The sequence below is a fragment of the Antechinus flavipes genome, chromosome 2, assembly GCF_016432865.1.
Source record: "Antechinus flavipes isolate AdamAnt ecotype Samford, QLD, Australia chromosome 2, AdamAnt_v2, whole genome shotgun sequence".
In the NCBI taxonomy this organism is placed as follows: Eukaryota; Metazoa; Chordata; class Mammalia; order Dasyuromorphia; family Dasyuridae; genus Antechinus; species Antechinus flavipes.
This window is the reverse complement of record NC_067399.1, coordinates 504710333-504728722: the sequence shown is the minus strand read 5'-3', so window position 1 is coordinate 504728722 and position 18390 is coordinate 504710333. Positions and strand designations below refer to the sequence as shown.

The 18390-nt window shown below is 38.6% G+C and overlaps 1 protein-coding gene across 3 annotated transcripts; it reads right to left on the bottom strand.

Annotated features, from left to right (window-relative positions):
• Positions 1 to 562: 562 nt before the first annotated feature.
• GFI1B (growth factor independent 1B transcriptional repressor) lies at positions 563 to 18221 on the bottom strand. Of its 3 annotated transcripts, none has more exons than XM_051980251.1 (7): positions 18069 to 18221; positions 9000 to 9118; positions 5715 to 5840; positions 4387 to 4649; positions 2700 to 2837; positions 1942 to 2107; positions 563 to 1502 (listed from the first exon to the last, which is right to left on the bottom strand). In XM_051980251.1, exons 2-7 carry the CDS (start codon positions 9097 to 9099, stop codon positions 1324 to 1326), a joined length of 972 nt encoding a protein of 323 aa, XP_051836211.1. In that variant the 5' UTR covers positions 9100 to 9118; positions 18069 to 18221; the 3' UTR covers positions 563 to 1323. The 3 variants fall into 3 exon arrangements, with proteins under 3 accessions (XP_051836211.1, XP_051836210.1, XP_051836212.1); XM_051980250.1 differs by having other exon boundaries at positions 565 to 1502; positions 1942 to 2206; XM_051980252.1 differs by lacking the exon at positions 2700 to 2837 and having other exon boundaries at positions 565 to 1502; positions 1942 to 2206.
• Positions 18222 to 18390: the final 169 nt, after the last annotated feature.

The following is an 18390-nucleotide window of genomic DNA, read 5'->3' as shown; positions in this document are numbered from 1 at the left end:
CTGTACTGAAGGGATATCTTAGCCTAGACCTCAAGGAAAAAACTTGTAGGACCCTTGAAGGAATGCCTTATCAATGACAATCCTGTAAAATTAATGCTAGAAATTTCATTTCTCCCTGTCTTTATTAATCATCTTTTTTATTATTATTATTATTAAAGATAATCATCTTTATTAATCAGACTTATAGTTTGAGAATACATAGTCTACCAACAGTTTCCAACTTAGAAAGTTTGGGTTTAGAATCACACAGAGTTTAGAACTTTAAGGGCAGCAGATTCAGGAATGCCATCTCATGCAAATCATAGATTAAGAATGGAAATATCCTTCAGAACCCCATTGTCTTCTTGGCTCCAGATTTGTATTTATGGCTGAGGAAGGCAACCAAGTATGTTTGGCCCCCCCTTTGTTTAGTGCCCCTAACTGTCAGTTGAAGACCAAGGGTGAAGAGTGAAGAGTGAAGAGTAATGTTTAGATCTTGAAAGAGTGAGATTTTAGGATGCATTCCCTGAGAAATAACAGTTCTTCAGGATAATAGTAGGAGAGGAGCAAAGACTGAGAATATGGGTGGTAAGGTGTAGGAAAAGTATGGAAGAAATCTAGGGAGCTAAGCCATCAGTTCTTAAGAATGAGGGTCCCAGAATATGTCTCATATTAGGTCCTTAGCTAAAGGAAACACAATGACTCTAGAGATCACACACTTTTTTAAGTTTGTGTTTTATTTTACAATGTCCAAAAGGATGGAGTATAGAATACAGAAGTCTCTGCTGGAAATACATGGTTCTGTCTCCTAAACAGAAGGTCTGGGATTTTAATGGAGAAGGAGTCACACCAATTATCTCTTAGGAAAAAAAGAATTTAAATATCAAGACCAAATCCATCACAGAGCCTTACACAGAGTACACTCAAATGTTAATTAAATCAATGAATGAATGAGTTTGCAGCTAGAGAAAAGATGTCTAATCTCTGACTCCTTTCACCTCTATCTCTCTGAAATGAATCAGATCCAGTTCAAGTTCTGGTTATGGTATTTGCTCTAGCAAATGGCATCAAAAATATCATTTTTGTGACTCCCTAACCCAATCCCTTCATTTAAATTTAGGAAACTGACATTCAAAGATAGTAAATGATTGGTCCAAGATTCACTGAGAGTGAATGGTAGAGCTAACACGTGAGTCCAAGTCACCTGGCTCCTGTTCTGTGTGTGCTTTTTTCTTCTGAACCGTCCTCAACACTGGAAGAACCCAAAATGTGGAGGCATCCAACCTCTCTAAGGTTCAGCAGGGAAGGTCCTGGCAGCTGGGGTTTCCAGTGAGGAAGCATCATTCATTTGAGGCTGTGCTGGCTCTCCCGGTGGCGGCGGAGATCTACCTTGCGCTGGAAACCTTTGGCACAGAGCTCACAGCTGAAAGGTTTGAAACCCGTGTGTTTGCGACTGTGGGTGATCAGGTTGGAGCTCTGGCTGAAAGCCTTCCCACACACTTGACACTTGTGGGGTTTCTCTCCTGCAAGAAAAAGTTGAAGGGGTAGTTTTAAGAAAATAGAGCCTAGGCCTTGCTGCTTTTAGGTTTTTCTAGATGTCAGGATTCTCCTTGATCTTTAGCTCTCCAACCCCATTCTTAGGACTTGGCTTCTCTTTCAGAGTTTGGGGTGGGAGTAAGGGTATTGATGACACAAGTGACCTTGCCCAGCCCTCCCTCAATGAAAGCCAGTTCACTTGCATGCATCACCTCCCTGATGTCAGGGTCCTCCTCAAGAACAACAATAACAATAAAACTGAAAAAAATTGGCAAAGGCCAATTTTAACCAAAGGTTGTACACACTCCCATTCTTGACAAAATCAGGCCCAGAAATATTCTTGAGGGAAGAAGAATATAGTCTGGGATGAGGCGAATGTGGCGGCCAATCTGGGCTCTGGCATTTGTGTGGGGAAACTCAGCTTACCAGTGTGAATGTAGGTATGCTTCTTCATGTCCGACTTCTGGTGGAAGCGCTTGCCACAGTACTGGCAGGGATAAGGCCGTGTGTCCGAATGGATGAGGAGGTGGGTGGACAGGGTGGAAGAGCGCTTGAAAGCTTTGCCACACATCTTACATTCAAAGCTCCTCTCCTGCCGGAGGAAACGGGGCCCCGGTGGGTCATGTGCAGGCGGGAGCTCAGGGTCGTTTATTGTGAACGTTGGAGCAGGACTGGACCCAGCAGGGAGCCCCTGAGGAACAGGAGACTCAGTTGGGATGACTTTGAGAATACTGGGGATGTAGGAAATTGGGGGCCCCATTTATGTCTTCATGGGGTAGAAGGGAGAGAGGTATCTCTGGGTTATAAACAAATGTTGTAACAGTATTCACTATATGGATGCCCTACTTATTTTTACTGATTTTGAGGGTTTTTAGAATCTACCCCAAGGCCTCAGCAGCTCGGCCCTGTGCTTTCCTATCTGGAGTTTTGGCACGTGTGGTGTGTTCTACTTTCTGTCTGAGGATTGGGGGAAGAACGAGGGAGATGTGTTGTCGATAGAAAGGTAACAAACTGAGGCAGAGAAAGGAAGATGGTTGAGTTGTGGGTACAAAAGAGGACTCCCTATCTGTCTCTTCTTCGCTCTTCTTACTTCTCCCTTTTCTGAGTTGTTTCTTTTAGGAGAGGGCAGAATAGAAAGGGAAAAACTTTCTCCCTGCTCCTTCTACCCATTCCAGACTACCTACCTGGGAGTGTATGTGAGCATGCTGCTCAAGGCTTACTGAGTGGCCAAATGTTTTGCCACAAACTTCACAAGCAAAGGGTCGAGTTCCACTGTGGGCCCTCCGGACATGAACCTCCAGCCCATGGGGGGTAGAAAATACCTGCAGGGAGGTAGGAATGGGGGAAAGAAAAGATAGTGGTTGAGGGCTAAGATGCTTCCTCTGAGTGATGATCCTTCCACCAGGAGGATGCACTTACTACTGGTCTGGTGGATTTCATAAGAGTAAAAAACAGTTAAAACCTAGGGCAGCCATGATTATTCTATTCTACTTCTCCATGAAAGCAGTGGGAAGAGTCCTGGATTGAATATAGAGAAGCCCAACAAGAATTCAACAAAGTCTTCAGGGCAGCTAGATGCCTCAGGAGGTTGAAAGTGGAGCCTGGAATTAGGAAGAGGGTAGTTCAAATGTAGCTGCAGATACTTTCTAGTTTACATGATCTTGTGCAAGTCTCTTAATCTGTTTGGCTCATTTTCTTCATCTGTAAAGTAGGAACTATAATAGCCCTACTTCCTAGAGTTGTTGTGAGGATCAAATGAGATAATAATTGTAAAATGCTTAGCACAGTGCCTGTAACATAGCAAGTACTATATAAATGATAGCTATCATTATTGTGAAATAAGCACAATTAGAAAAGTAGTATACATAATGGATGGAAATGGAGAAATAATAATGAAACAAGAGAAAATAAACACTTTGAAATGAAAATAACCAAAAGATATGAAAACACTCTGCCCCACTCTTTTCTCCATAGAGATGAGGGACTATGATTGTAGAGCAGTGATAAACTCAGCCTTTTTTTATATGTTGGTTAATTTTTAGTTAATTTTTATATGTTGGTAAATTTTAGTTTCTTTTTCTCTCCTTTATTCTCACTTTCTGGGAGGGGGCAGGAAGAGGGAACTATAGATGTGATCTATAAATAAATGATATTCACAAAAATTCCTTCCTTTCTCCTTCCTTCATTCTCTCCCTCCCTCTTTTCTTCCTTGATTTCGTCTTTCTTCCTTACTAGACTGATAGTTAGGAGACCTGGGTTTAAATCTTTAACACAAATTCTTGGTGTGATGTTGTCAGGCAAGTGTCCTCTGTACTTTTGTTTCCTCATCTATGAAATGAAGGAATTAACCTCCTAAGGTAAGAATTCTTAACCAGAATTCCTGAACTTTAAAAAATATGTATTTTGATAACTTTCAGTATAATTGGTTCCCTTTGTATTCCTTTGTGTTTTAAAACAGTATTCTGAGCAGGAGTCTGTCCATAGGCTTCACCAGACTTCCAAGAGTTACTAAAAAGGTTAAGAGCTCCTACCTTACGAATTAAGTCCCTTCCATCTCTAATATTATCTATTTTAAATTAAGCCTCTCCCAGTTTTGATATACAATGTTCTACATTCTAAGATTTTTCCCCTTCCCCATTCTGATAGTCTAGATTTTATGTTCATAGGTCCTCTAAAATTCCATAGTTATTTGATTCCTACCATAGCTCCACAGTCTTCCAATTCAAAATCAAGACAAGATAATTCAGGGACATCCCATAGAATGGGAAATGATAATAAGGATGAAGATAAGCATGATAAGAGTCAGAAAGACCAGGTAACTATTCTGAGATGACATCCAAAGTGCATCTCTTGTTTCCTCTGATGACTTACCTTATTGCACTTGACACAGTGATAGGCATCCATGCCAGGGGAGTAATGTAGACTGTAGTCCAAGGGAGGGTCAGAATTGGGGATCAGTGAGTTGCCATACAAGCTTACTGAGTTCTCCAGGAAGGCAGACTGCATGGTGGATGTAATCTGTCCATAGCCATAAGGGGAAGAGAAGGCATCCCAAGAGAAGCTGGGTTTGTAGTAGTGGGGTGAAGCAGGGGATAAGCCATGGTCCTGAGCTTGGTGAGTCAAGATGGGAGTCTCTGGAGGTGTGAAGAGGGGAGGGACATGCATCAAACACTACCACACAGTTCTCCTACTAAATAGGCAGGATACTGAATCTAAAGAAAAAACATAAGTAATATCCCATGTACCCTCAGTCCTAACTAAAGCCTACTTCTGCCAGGTACCCAATGCCCTATCTTGAATGGTAAGGGACACTGGGATGCATCTTATTCAGCAAGCATTAAATAAAATAAATCCCAAGCATTTAATAAAAGCAAACAATGATTAATTGCTTAATATGAGGAAGCACGGGTAGTTGCTAAACAGTTAGTCTTGGAATCTAAAAAACCTGGGTTCAAGATTTAAATTTGATATATACTGACTAGGTAATTCTGGGTAAGTCCAGAGTCACAAGTCCCTTAACTTTTCACTCCCCTCCAAGCACCTCCATAAATTTCAAAGAGGTGACTTCGTGTAGTGGCAGAGGGAAGTAAAATTAGAGGTCCAGTTTCTAGCTTATTCTGATCTTAATCTTACTATGTTCCAGGGAATGTGCCAAGTTCTAGGACCACAAAGAAAAGCAATGATGGTCCCTGCTCTCAAGGAACTCACATTTTTGGGAGGAGTCAGCATTTAAATATAAAAAATATGTGGACTAAGTGCAAGGTAATATCAAAAGGGAGGGCACCAACAGTTGGGGAGACCAGCAAAGGCTTCCTCCAGAAGGCTGGATTTAAAACTGAGTTGAAAGAATTGATTTTCTATCATATCTCCTCGTTTGTTCTTCTAGCCCATTTAACTCAAGCATATCTCCAGCTTTGCCTTGTCTTGGATTGGGCCAGTTCTGGCCTCTTAACTCTCTTCCCTGTTGCCCCAGGCTTCAAGAAATCAAGACTACAACCCTCTAGGTCAGGGATACTCTTTGGAAAAATCACTTTTAGGTTAGTTATTCATGCTTTTTGGAAGTAGTACAACTTTGCCTGACACCCATCTCTTCTTCCCACTCCCTCTGCCCCAGTGTGTTGATATGGTAAATTAACCTTGGTTCTCTCCTTGGGATTAGGAAGAAAGCCAAAAAAAAAAAAAAAAGCCAAAAAAAGTACCTGGAACTGAAGTTGTTCTGGTCAGACACTGTTCCGTGTTATGATCTTTTTTAGAGTTATTCCATTCTGGACACTGGCTTGGGCTACTAAAGTTTGTGGCATCCCCTAGGACCTGGTCAGTGGTAACTGCAGGGAAAGAAACACTTGGAAAGTTACCATCCCCTGGAGATAATCACATTATGGGGGGAAAGGGAGAGGAGGTTGTTGCTGTTTGTCCTTCATTCTCGAAGAGGACCATGACATCAGGGAGGTGATGCTGTAACCTGTAAATGAATTGGATTTAAGTGAGGGAGGCTGTGCAAGGTCACCTACCTCACCTTCCCCTCCAGAGCCATCTGGGTCCAGTTGCCAAATATAGATCAAGATGACTGGAAAGCTAAGGTCTTCAACAGGTTTCAGTTTCACTGAGACAGTGCTTAATCAGTTATTAATGATAGGTAGCAAAATAGGCAAAGAATCTCTCCTTTCACTTAAAAATAAAATCTAAATAAATAAATGAAAGGGTGAATTAATATGGGAGGGGAAGACCCTCAAAGTTTTTGGCCAAAGCAGAAATGATTGCTATTGACATTCAACCTGAATGGAGGAAGGTACTCAAGGAAATTCCATTTAAGGGGGAAAACCCTGGGCAATAGCAATCCATTGTCCTCTGACCAGAAGGAAAGGGAATAGGAGGGGGGGGGGGGGGGGGGGGGAGGGGACTGAAATTCCAACTTCTCTTCCAGGAAGTCTTCCCCAGTCTTTTTAGTTGGGAATATTTACCACCAGCTGCCTCATTCCCCCAACCTTATAGAGACATTTTGTTTTGTGACTCCCTAATGCACTTATCATTTTATTTTATGTATTGTTGTATGTTAACCAGTGTATGTCTTATCTCCTCACAAGAGTATAAGCTCCCAGAAAGCAGGGATATTTAAAAGTTGTATCTCCCCCAGGTACTTAAGAATTGTTTGATGAGCAACAAATCGATTCATTCACAAACACCTACTGTTTATACAACATAGTATTAGGTGCTAAGGGACTAATAAAACTGAGATAAGATGAAGTCCCAGTATTACAGTATTCATAGTGCTAGCTTAGGGGACCTGAGGAATAGACAGAGCTTTACAAGGCAAAGTGTTATAGGAGTTCCTAGGATTCATGTGAAGTTCAAAGTCACAAAGATGATATGCTTTTGACTGGTTTTAAAGTCAAAATTCAATATAAATTGAATAGGGAAGGATAGGAGGGAAAAGCATATGGCCACAGGGAATGGTGTCATGAGCCTAGGGGGAGATGTAAGGAGAGCGCTGAGTTTATTCAGGTTGGGGAAGGGAACAATCTATTTTGATTGGAGTAGGATCAAGAAATTTAGAGATAGATCAGAATTTAAAAGTCATCTAGATCAATGTCAAACTCAAATAGAAATGGGGACATTAAAGTGTAGATAAGGATCCCAGCCAGATATCTATAGATTCAGAAAACCACAACTTAGTATTATCTATACTCTATTGTATTTTTACTCATTTTGTTAAACATTTTCCAATTACAGTTTAACCTGGTACAGAACCATGCAACCCCGTAGTTTACTTTCACACTTTTGATCTAGACCAACCCCTTCAATTTACAGATAAGGAAACTGAGTCTTAGAAAGATTCAAATGGGCTGCCCTCACACAGATAAATTGCAGACTTGGAATTCAAACCCTGATGTTTTACCTCCATATCTGTACATTTTTTTTAAGGTACCACACTTATTATGAGTACAAATAAGACTGAAAAGGCAAGCTAGCACCAGATTATGGAGGGTATAAGGGATTGAATTTTACTTTATAAACAACAGGGAGCATTACAATTGATTTCATATATATGGCAGGAAGCAAAGATAGGAGCTTTTCCTTTACTTCTTCTTTTTTCCTGAGCAAAAGTCCTCTAAAGGCTCTCTGCTTGGAACCAAAGCATCAAAAAAGGGGAGGGGAGACATCAGAGACTTCCACCAAAAAAATCAGCCAAAGCTCTCACTGGTCCCCAAGGAACTTGCATTCTGACTAGGATCATAAAATTTTAAATTCTTTTTTTCAAATAGCAAAAACTTCCCTCCTTCCCCTTCCTCCTCTAATCTTTTAAAGAGGAAAAACAAAACCCCCGTTAGCATATTTATTCAAGTAAAAAAATTCCCAAATTAACTGAGTCAAAAAAAGTTTCATTTTCTTGAGTCTTTTACTTCTTTAACAGGAGTTGGGTGGCAAGTTTTGTGGAGTTTTGTTTGTCTTTTCAGTATTGTCATTGTATAAATTGTTCTGGTTCTGCTCATTTAATCCTGTTTCAGTTCACATAAATCTTTCCAAATTTCTCAGAAACCATTCTCATAGTACCATAGTATTCCATCATATCCATAAATTGTTTAGTCATTTCCTAACTGATAGGCATCCCTTCAATTTAGGATCATACATCTGAAGCATATACTCATCTAGTTCAACTCCTTTTACAGATAGGGAAATAGAGATCTAGTGAGATTAAAAATGCATATAGGTAATAAATAGTAGAACTATGTATATGAACCCCTGACTCCATCTTTAGCAAGTGCTTTTCACCATACCACATCCTTAAAATTCTAGAAAATTTTCCAGAGCAAATGGAATCTCAAGGATTCCATTATTACAAGGTATTAAAAAGATTTTGAAAGACTGATGACTATAAAGCTTAGTGATCAAGAAAGGAAGGAAAATCTTGAGGTGAGAGCCTATTGCTCTTTCTTCCTCCTTGAACTTCTTTTTGTCGTTTTGTCCTTTCTCCAGAGGTGTAATGTAAATTGTAAATTGGATTTAAGTGAGGAAGGGCAGTGACCTTGTATAGTCACATGCCTTACTTTGCCCTCCAGAGCTATCTGAATCCAGTGGCCAAAGATAGATCAGAATTACTGGATGTGGCTGTGGATGCAGTGGAAGATCTTGGCCTTTTTAAACTAAGTTTGACTGAGGTCTCAGTTTGACTGAGGTCGCACCCATTTAGTGATTAAGGCTAGGTAACTATTGAAGAAAAGAATCTCCTCTTTCTCCTAGTCCAAAAAAAAAAAAAAAAAAAAATCTAAATAAATCTGGGAGGGGAAGACCCTCAGGGTTTCTGCCCAAAGCAGAAAGGACTGTTATTTACATTCAATCTGAGTCAATCAGGACCCAAACAATGATCTACTGGGGCTAGGATTGGGATTTATAGATAGCCAATCAATGAAAATCAGAGTGATTTTGATTTTAGCAATGAACTCTAGTGTATACCCAAGAGGGCCCAAAAGAAGTCTCTGGCTCACCTGAGGGGGGGGTGTAAGCCCAAAGTAGATCATCATGCTGAGTTCGAGGCTTATGGTAAGTGTGGGCCTTTTTACTCTTGACCAGGAAGGAACGAGGCATGTTTAATACCTTTCTGGAGCTGAAATAAAAATAAAAACAATAACATTTTTGTTTTTAAATGTTTTTTCTTAAACACAGTTGTCACAATAGTCCTGGAAAATGTCAGGCAAATTTTGTCATCTTAATTTTACAATAGAGGAAACCATGAGAGTAGGTTTGTGTGACATGCACGAGCAAAGGTAATAAAGTGGTGGTCATGGCCGGGACCCACACTGTCATTCTAAATCCAGAGCTCCTTCCAAAATTAGCAAAAAAAAAAAAAAAAAAAAAAAAGGATTTTTTTTTTTTTTTAACTTTTCCACCATCTCCTCTTGGTGGACTTGCATTCCTACAATACTTCGTAAACTCTCCTCACAAAAACCTGTGAATTAGGGAAAATCATGTTATCTCTATCTTTAAAAATGTTAAGAGATGAGAAATTCAAACCTTCCCACTATACCACACTGCTCTTCAAAATTGAAGTTATTTCATGAGACTTCAGAAGTCATACAGTGAAATCAGAGCTAGTATTTTCCTCTTATGAGAACCTTAACTTTTTCCAAAAGGGCAAAGGAGTGGGGAAGAGACAAGGATTCCCAGTTTTCAAAGGGGAAAAGAAGCATGGAAAATGGGTTTCCAGTCTTATCTCTTTCCCTCCTTCCATCCAGCTCAACCTTCTCTGAATGGGAGTCCTTAGAGGATATAGCCAGAACAACTAGAGATTAGTTTTCACTCTGGGCCGGGACTTCCAGCTATTCCCTTTAGAAATTATTCTGGGTCATTCAACTTCCTGCCCCCTTCCTGGCTCCTTTTGCCTGCCCTACCTCTCCTCTTCCCAGCTTCTAGCTTCCTCTACTCTTGTCTTGTGGCTTCTCCAAAGTTCTTCTGGACCTTTGTTCGCTGCTTGCGGAGGGATCTCCTTTAATATTGGAGGCTAATCCTTATACCTCCTCCCTTTGTGGGCTGGGTTGCCTTTGTTTCTTTTCTGCTACTAGGCCACCACCCAATTTCACATCCCATTAACACCTTTTAATTCCCTTAAGCAGAAGATTTGAACATGACTGAAATGTCTGAATAACAACAAAGTGAGATAATATTTGCAAAGACCTGGCATAATAGTATTAATTAAGCTGAGCCCCTCATTTTCCCATACTCCTTTACCCCCAAATAGCAGTTAGTTTCTTCTCCTCTAAAGGAGACTCCCCATCTACTCTACTTTCCTCTTGTAGGTACCTATTTTAATGTACATGTTGTCTTCTCCATGAAAATATAAGCTCCTTAAGGACAGAGATGATTTTTGTTTTTTTCTTTGCTTAATAAATGTTTTTTGATTGGTTTTTATCACTGAATAGCTCAACAAAGGGATACAAATAAGATAGTTTTAAAGTTTACTTTCTATGGCTCTTCCCACTAACCTAGATATAATTCTTAATTGTTTCCTCATTTTCTTTCTACCCCATTTTAAAAATGAGAAAATTGAGAATCAAAGGATTGAATGATTTACCTAGGATCACATGATTAACAAGGCTCTAAGTCAGTCAGTAATCATTTATTAAGTGCCTTCTCTGGGTCAGACAACTTGCTCAACTTGATATTACAAAGAAAATATAAAAGACAACCTCTATCATCTAAGGAACACTCAATCTAATGGTCTTCTCTCTTAACAACAAGTTTTTATCCCTTAGTTGGAATATTATTTTAATAGTAATACACTAGCTTGTTTAATATACAGTATACATAGCTTGTGCTTCCCCAACAAGGCTGTAAGATCCTTAGAAGCAGAAAAAAAATCTACTTTTCTTGTTGAAGTGATATATATGTATCAACTCTTTATTCAAAAACCTCTGATGGCTCCCTATCACTTCCCATATCAAATATAAAATCTCTGATGTTTAAGACCTTTCTTTTTTCTTTCTTTCTTTCTTTGTTTGCTAAGGAAACTGGGATTAAGTGATTTGCCCAGCATCACACAGCTAGGAAGTGTTAAGTGTCTGAGACCAGATTTGAACTCAGGTACACCTGACTTCAGGGCTAGTACTCTATCCACTGTACCACTTAGCTGCCCCGTTAAAACTAGCCCTTTCCTACCCTTCCAATATTCTCCATTCAATACATTTTGCTATTCAGGGTCACTGGCCCACTTGCAGTTTTTTTGAACAGAACACTCCATTTCCCAACTCCACCAATTTCCACCGACAATTCCCTGTGTGTGTCCTGGCCTTCTTCATCTATTTCTTGCTTTTCCTGGTTTCCTTCAACTCTCGTCTAAAATCCCTCTCTATCCCCTAACCCCTAGCCTCTCCAAATATATATCTTTATAGATCTTGTTTGTATATAACTATTTGTTTGCTGTCTCTCATTAGATGGTGAGCTCCTTGAGAACAGGCACTATCTTTTGCTTTTTCTTGTATCCCTTATGCTTAGCCCAGTGCCTGGCATAAAATAAGCACTTAATAACTGTAGGTTGACATTATGACATAACAGATATTTAATAAGTGCTTATTGCATTAAATTTTTCTGACAACACCATTTCAAATATTTCTGAAATTTTTCGATAGCTCACTGAGCTTTGAGTCTGATATATGTAAAGCGCGGGAAAAAGGATTGCAATACCCTCATAAAGTAAGCTCTGAACAACACTTTTAGGGATGGGATGGGTGTTATCCACTGATAAAATATCTGGCCCACAGAAGGAGTGTAGGTGCTAGGGAGATTACCAGGAGCATACAATATCATGCTTTGGTCTTTGGGACAGTTGTAGGAGGTAGGAAGAGAGAGCTCCCTGAATCAGGAAGGGAAAATGAGGCAACACAGAAGACAACCGTTCTCAGAATTTGCCTGTTTTCTCAATGTAGTATTCCTTACCTCCCAAACCCAGTAACAGTATTTTCCTTAAGCAAGAACCCAGGAAAGAAAGATGGGAAAATATTTTATATCTTCTTTAACCAAAAGTCTTTGTACAAATTTCCAATCTTAGTAAGAAAAAAGATGGCCCTTCCTGAGTCCCTTTAACCTGCAAAGCATCATCTTCCCATGATAGCCAAAGAACTCCTTTATCTTTCATGATGCCTGTGTCAGCACAGTAGAAAGAACACTGGTCTAAACATCAGAAGACCGGATTGAAGTCTGAGTTGTGCCACTTATTGGCTATGACTTTGGGTAAGTTGGGTCAATTCCCTGGGCCTCAGTTTCCTTTTCTGTAAAATAAGAGGAATTCATTAAATGCTTTAAACAAATCATTCTGGCTCTTAGAATCCAAATTCTAAGGGGAAGGACAGACAATGAGAAGGCTTTGAGTATTATCCCTTACCGGCCCCTGTCAAGCAAACAGAACAGACTGGCACTGTAATCACCCATACTTTCCTTGCAATAAATTCCTTATCTCCTAGGGACACAGTTTTCCTCCCCTTGTTCCCCCCCCAACACACATACACTCACCCCACAACCCCTCCCCTCTTCCTTCCCTCTTCCTCCAACTCTGTCCTTCACTAAGTTAGTTTGGTCTAGCCAAACATGAGACTAAATCCCTGATTACTAAGAGTAGTCAGGGTCTGGTGGGCTCAAGGTGGGAAATGTGTGGGGTGTGGAGGACGAATTTGCATGAAAATTTGCATTTGTTCCGGCACTCTTGGGTGGCATACCTGAAGCTGCTACCACTGTAGGTGAGGCAGTTTGGGATCTCCCCCTGACTTGAGAGAAAGTTATTCTTATTGTTCTAAATGCTTTTAATCAGAGCCATTGAAGCTTTGCCAATTAGGTGTTGGAAAATAATTACTTTTGTTTTTTAAAGCTTCATGGAAAAGTCAGAATAACCCAGGCTGAGAAGCATCTCATTGCAAAGTTGTATGATGCTTCTCCAAGGATATGTAGGCAATGAAAGAACAAGATCTAAAAAGAGCTTGACTCTAAAGAAAACTAGTGTTTAATTGTGAAGTTGGCTAATTTATTTCCTTTTGGTAGAGATGTGTCTCTGATTCAGATATGAATAGCTAAAAGTGGGCAATGATATGTGTGGGGAGGGAGGGATGTGTGTGTATGTGTGGGAGTGTATGTGCGTGTGCATGTGTGTGTGTGTGTGTGTGTGTGTGTGTGTGTAAAATGGGAAGGGTTTTCCTAAGTGGGAGAGTTAGAATTGATTCAGGAGGATTGAGGGGAGGGATAGGACAATTTACTATACTTCTAATTCATCCATGAAAACACCAGAGAATGCCTATAATTTTTACCTTCGGGATGCATATTACATCTGGGGCTCAACATAGCTACCCCTTCCAAAGCCACAGAGAAATACCACTTAGGACAGGAAATAATGAGGAACCTCACTGAAACCAGAGGACAAGAGGACAAGGTGATTTTTCATATTTTGGATCACATAGGACACCTTCCACTGGCAGATTGGTGTTCACTTGTAAACCTTCAATGTCCAAATCAAATCCTCCTGAGATTGTCTGCTCTCTTTAAATATGGGAGAGAAAGAAAGACAGAGAGAGAGAGAGAGAGAGAGAGAGAGAGAGAGAGAGAGAGAGAGAGAGAGAGACAGAGAGAGACAGAGAGATTAGATTGTAGATGGCCTATTCTGCTTTATTGAATTTCAGAGCTAAAAGTAACTTTAGATGTCATCTAGTTCAACATATTAATTCTAAAAATGAATAAACTGAGGTCCAGAAAGATGGAAGTGATTTGCCTAAAGTCATAACATAGTTAGAAATTGAACCAGTTCTCCTAATAGCTAATCCAGACAGAAAGGCCACATACATGCAAAATTTTCATGGCAGTATTTTTTTATGATAGAGAAAAAAACTCTGAAAATAAATTGAGAGCCCATTGCTCAGGGAATGGTTGGGAAAATTATGGTGCATGAATAAAATGAAATATTTGTGCATTAAAAATGACAAGTATGATGAATCCAGAAAAACAAGGGGATATTTATAGGAATTGATGCAGAGAAAAGTAAGTAGACCTAGGAGAATCACCTATGCTCACAACAATGTAATCACTTGTATCATCAATCACATAGATGTAAGCAGCAGTACAAGATGGCAAAACATGGATTAATGGTAATGATCAATCTCAAATTCTGAGAAGAAGTGAAAAATCCACTTCAGTTTCTCTCTAGTAAAGAGGTGAGAGAATGTGATTGTTGGAGTCAGGAAATGCAACAATTGTGTTAGTAATTATAGTTTAGCTGCTTTTATGTTCTACCAGAGAAGGTTTAATGGAGAAGAGGAAAAGTATATTGGGAAATGTCGATGAAGTCAAAACAAAAAAGAAACAAAAATTTACTGCTCTTTTCTTTCCCATGTAATTGTCTTTATAAGAATTGCAAAGCTAGAATTAATAATACTTGGGACCCCAAATGAGACTAAACCATAAATACAAATGAAATGAGAAATGCTTTAAAGGAACTTCCCTTTGCCCTATAACCTTCCCCTCCACCTCACTCCCCACGCAAGAAAACAGGAACTAATCATCCATAATGCAGTTAATTAACAACTATATAGCCAGTAAAACAGTTCTGATTCACATGGATCTATCCTGGCAAAGAGCTCAAGGCACAGATTGTGAAAGAAGGCATCTATTTCTTCATAAAGCAAGTGTCTTGATCTTATCAGGTATGGGGAAAGTCAACCACTGTTAACTTCTCTTCAGAAAACCTCTATTCCTGAGAAATCAGCCCCTTCTCCTAAGTTAAACTGTGTAGCATTTTGTTTCAATACAGAGTTTCAGCTGATCTTGGATGCATTATGGTACCATTTTCGGTGTGGACAAAGGTAAAGAAAAGCAATGTCATTTGTTATACAAGTTATACAGAACTGAGATGGGTGACATATCATACATAATCATATAAGTACTCCAATGTACTTATATGAGAAAGTAGTAGAAAGGACAAGTTGATTCGAGTTCAGAAGGGTAAGATTCAAAAACCAGTTCTGTCACTTATGTGAACTTGGGTAAATCATTTAACCCCTCTCAGCCTCAGTTTCCTTATTTGTAAAATGAACAGATTTGATTAGAGAATCTCTAAGATCCATTCTAACTCTATGATCCTGTGAATTTGAGGGATGTCAATTCTCTATGGGCCTCAATTTCCCTCTTTATAAAATGAGAAGATTGGGCTAGCTGATCACTCGAGGTCCTTTCCAACTTGGAAAACCTTTGAGTCCATGTCCTCATATGACAGACCCACCTGAAAAAGAAACTTCTATTTTTGGGATTCCCTTTTAGGGAATATTGGGTAATTCTCACAATATTTTCCCAGGGTTAGTAACATGGAACTATTTTGACTTCCTTTGTGTTTAAAAACTATGGAAGCTCTCCAGTGGTATGCTTCCTGAAAAGAATTTATGATATACCTTTAGCTGCAGAAGTTAGAATAGTACGTTACTTTTAGAGCCATTCTATAGAAAGTGATTGTGCTTATTCCTTTTTTTTTAAAACATTTGGAAGAGCTAGTTATATAGTTTGTTCATAAACTCCCCAAATGAATGCATATTTAAAGCATACAAAATGAAAAATATAGCCTTTAAATATCTAAGTAGTTCCTATAGTTTTAAAAAAATTATTATTACTGTAGTAAAAGGAAGGAAGAAGGAAAGGAAGGAAGGCAGGAAGAAAGAAAGAAAAAAAGAAAGAAAGAAAGAAAAAAAGAAAGAAAGAAAGAAAGAAAGAAAGAAAGAAAGAAAAAAAGAAGAAAGAAAGAAAGAAGAAAGAAAGAAAGAAAGAAAGAAAGAAAGAAAGAAAGAAAGGAAGGAAGGAAGAAGGAAGGAAGGAAGGAAGAAGAAGGAAGGAAGGAAGGAAGGAAGGAAGGAAGAAGGAAAGGAAGGAAGGAAGGAAGAAAGAAAGAAGAAAGAAAGAAAGAAAGAAAGAAAAAAAGAAAGAAAGAAAGGAAGGAAGGAAGGAAGAAGGAAGAAAGGAAGGAAGGAAGGAAGGAAGAAAGGAAGGAAAGAGAAAGGAAGGAAGAATGGAAGGAAAGAGAAAGGAAGATAGGAAAGAAAGAAAAAAGGGGAAAGAAAGGAAGATACTAAGAAATTCAAGAGATCTACAGACAGATTTCTGTGGAGTTTGTGAATTTGAATGGGAAAAATATTTTGAAAACTATTTCAATATCATTGGTTTCTTGATTCTAATTATTCTAAAAACAGTCCATAAACTTCACCAGATTACCAAAAAGATTCTGTGACACACAAAAAAAGTTGAGAATCCTTGATATAGGCTAAACTGAGGCAAATATTTCTTTTGTTCCAGTTAAAACTTAACATGAAGTGTTATGCTTCATACAACAAACTTCCCACAAGTTAGATTGGAGCATACTTTCCCAGGAAAAGTTAGGGGAGGTTGGTCCCCAGAATTTTATGATACCCTTATCATAAACAGATTTGTCTTCAATTTGCATCTCTAGGAAATACAGCACATTTTTTTTAAGAAGTTTTTTTAAAAATTCATCCATCAAATTTTAAACTATCTACAAAACCTCAGAAGTTATTTAAGTTTCATTAGAAGGATCAGCACTGAATCTTTTGAAATCTCCTTGATATACCTGCTCTTTCATAGGCAAGAGAGGTGGTGGTCAGTCTCAATCCAGTGAATTATTTTTAGTTATCATAATATTATCATCAGCCTAGAAGTGGACCTAATGTTATCTCTACCCTTTCATTTCTAAAGACCGCACACTTTTCTGTGTTTTTTTCTGAAAGGCAGGTCGAAAAATTGTGAAAATCACAGGAAAAGCAGATATGGTCACAGTACCTCCATATCTATGCAACACTTTAAGAAAGTATTTTCTTTGTTCACCAGAGAGTCAGGAAATTAGGTGTTGGATCTTAGCAATTTTTACAAGTTTTGTAGAAACAAGTTCCTGTGTAAGACTTTTAAAAGTGTTATCTATTAGTACATGGAAGAACACAAGGGTGTGTGTTTACACACTGTAAGAATGCCATGAACATTTGTGGGATTAGCACAGAATCATAGGATGTTAAAACTGGGATAGACCTTAGAAATCATTTACTTCAGTTCTCTCATGTCATAGCTCAGGGAACAACCTTAGAAAGGTGGTGTGTTTTGCCCAAAGACAATAGCAAAGCTGAGACTAAAATCTTAATCTTCTGACTTCCAGTTTAGTACACTTTAGTAGATAAACTTAAGCATTTATTAAGCACCTGTTGTTATATGCCCAGCAGCAGGCTAGGTGCTGAGGATACAATTACAAAAAAAATGAAACAATAAATGTTTTTTTTTTAAAGTCTAATGGAGAATGTTAGCATGTTTGCCAATGCATCTCTCTGTAGAGGTAAGTACATGCATATATCATATTTGAATATGAATAATATCCATAAAGAGAGTTTGTAGCTTGCTTATACATGAATCATAATATTATATATCAAGAGATGGAATGGATTTCAGAGGTCATCCAGGTATAGAATCATATCAGAGGATCGTAGATTTAAAGATTGAAGGCATTTTAGGGATCATTGAATTCACATCCATTTTACAGATGAAGAACTGAAGGCCAGAAAGGTTAAGTGGCCCATGGGCAGATCAGAGGGATTTGAAAATAAGTTTCTGACCCCAGAGTTAGTGCTCTATTATATTGCTCTATTATATCAAATGACATAGACTTAGAATTTTAGAACTAAAAGGGAGATAAGAGGTTAGTAAAAGAGCTTTATTTTAGGGATAGGGAAATTCAGCCCCAGAGAGGTTAAGTGATTTGCACTAAATAGATCACACAGCAAATTAGAATCAGCATCGGCACTGTAAAACCTGCTCTAATTCCCAGTCTTTTCCATTATACTACAGCATAAAAACAAGTACCATTTCAGAGCTAGCTAATATCTTTCTAAACACTTTTGTTTCCATAATCTTTTAAAGCCATACCGTTTTCCCTGAGTTCTTTGTAAAGACTACAACAAGAGCCATACAATGATTACTACTAAAAAAAAATTTCTAAGACATGCAAATCAAAAATCTATGAAATCAACTTTTAAATCATTCACCTGTTTGGGAGGTAGAGGTTCAAACTCTTTGAGTTATGACTTCAATTCTTGCCAGAAGGATTTTTACAGCATTCTCTTTGGGTAAGTTCTTCCTCTCTGTCAACTTTGTTACTCTCTGCTCAAACAGATACTTCTCCTTTTTTTTTTTTTTTTTTTCCCTACTGTTCCCCTCCCTGATTTTTCAATCTGATTATTTGTGTCAAAATCTGGCGGTGAAGAAACAGCCAATGGAGAGAGAGAGTTCTGGCTGTATTTGCTTATCAAAACTTTCCAGGAGTTAAGGAACGGAATTCTCAGTCCTAATCCTGAGCCCCTTTTAGCA

Coding starts and splice junctions, on each gene's coding strand:
- GFI1B (XM_051980250.1), bottom strand. CDS start 9,099: ATGCCTCGTTCCTTCCTGGTCAAGAGTAAAAAGGCCCACACTTACCAT. Junction 2,838..4,386: donor ACTGTGTCAAGTGCAATAAG/GTAAGTCATCAG, acceptor ACCTCCCTGCAG/GTATTTTCTACCCCCCATGG. Junction 1,503..1,941: donor GCATACCTACATTCACACTG/GTAAGCTGAGTT, acceptor TTTTTCTTGCAG/GAGAGAAACCCCACAAGTGT.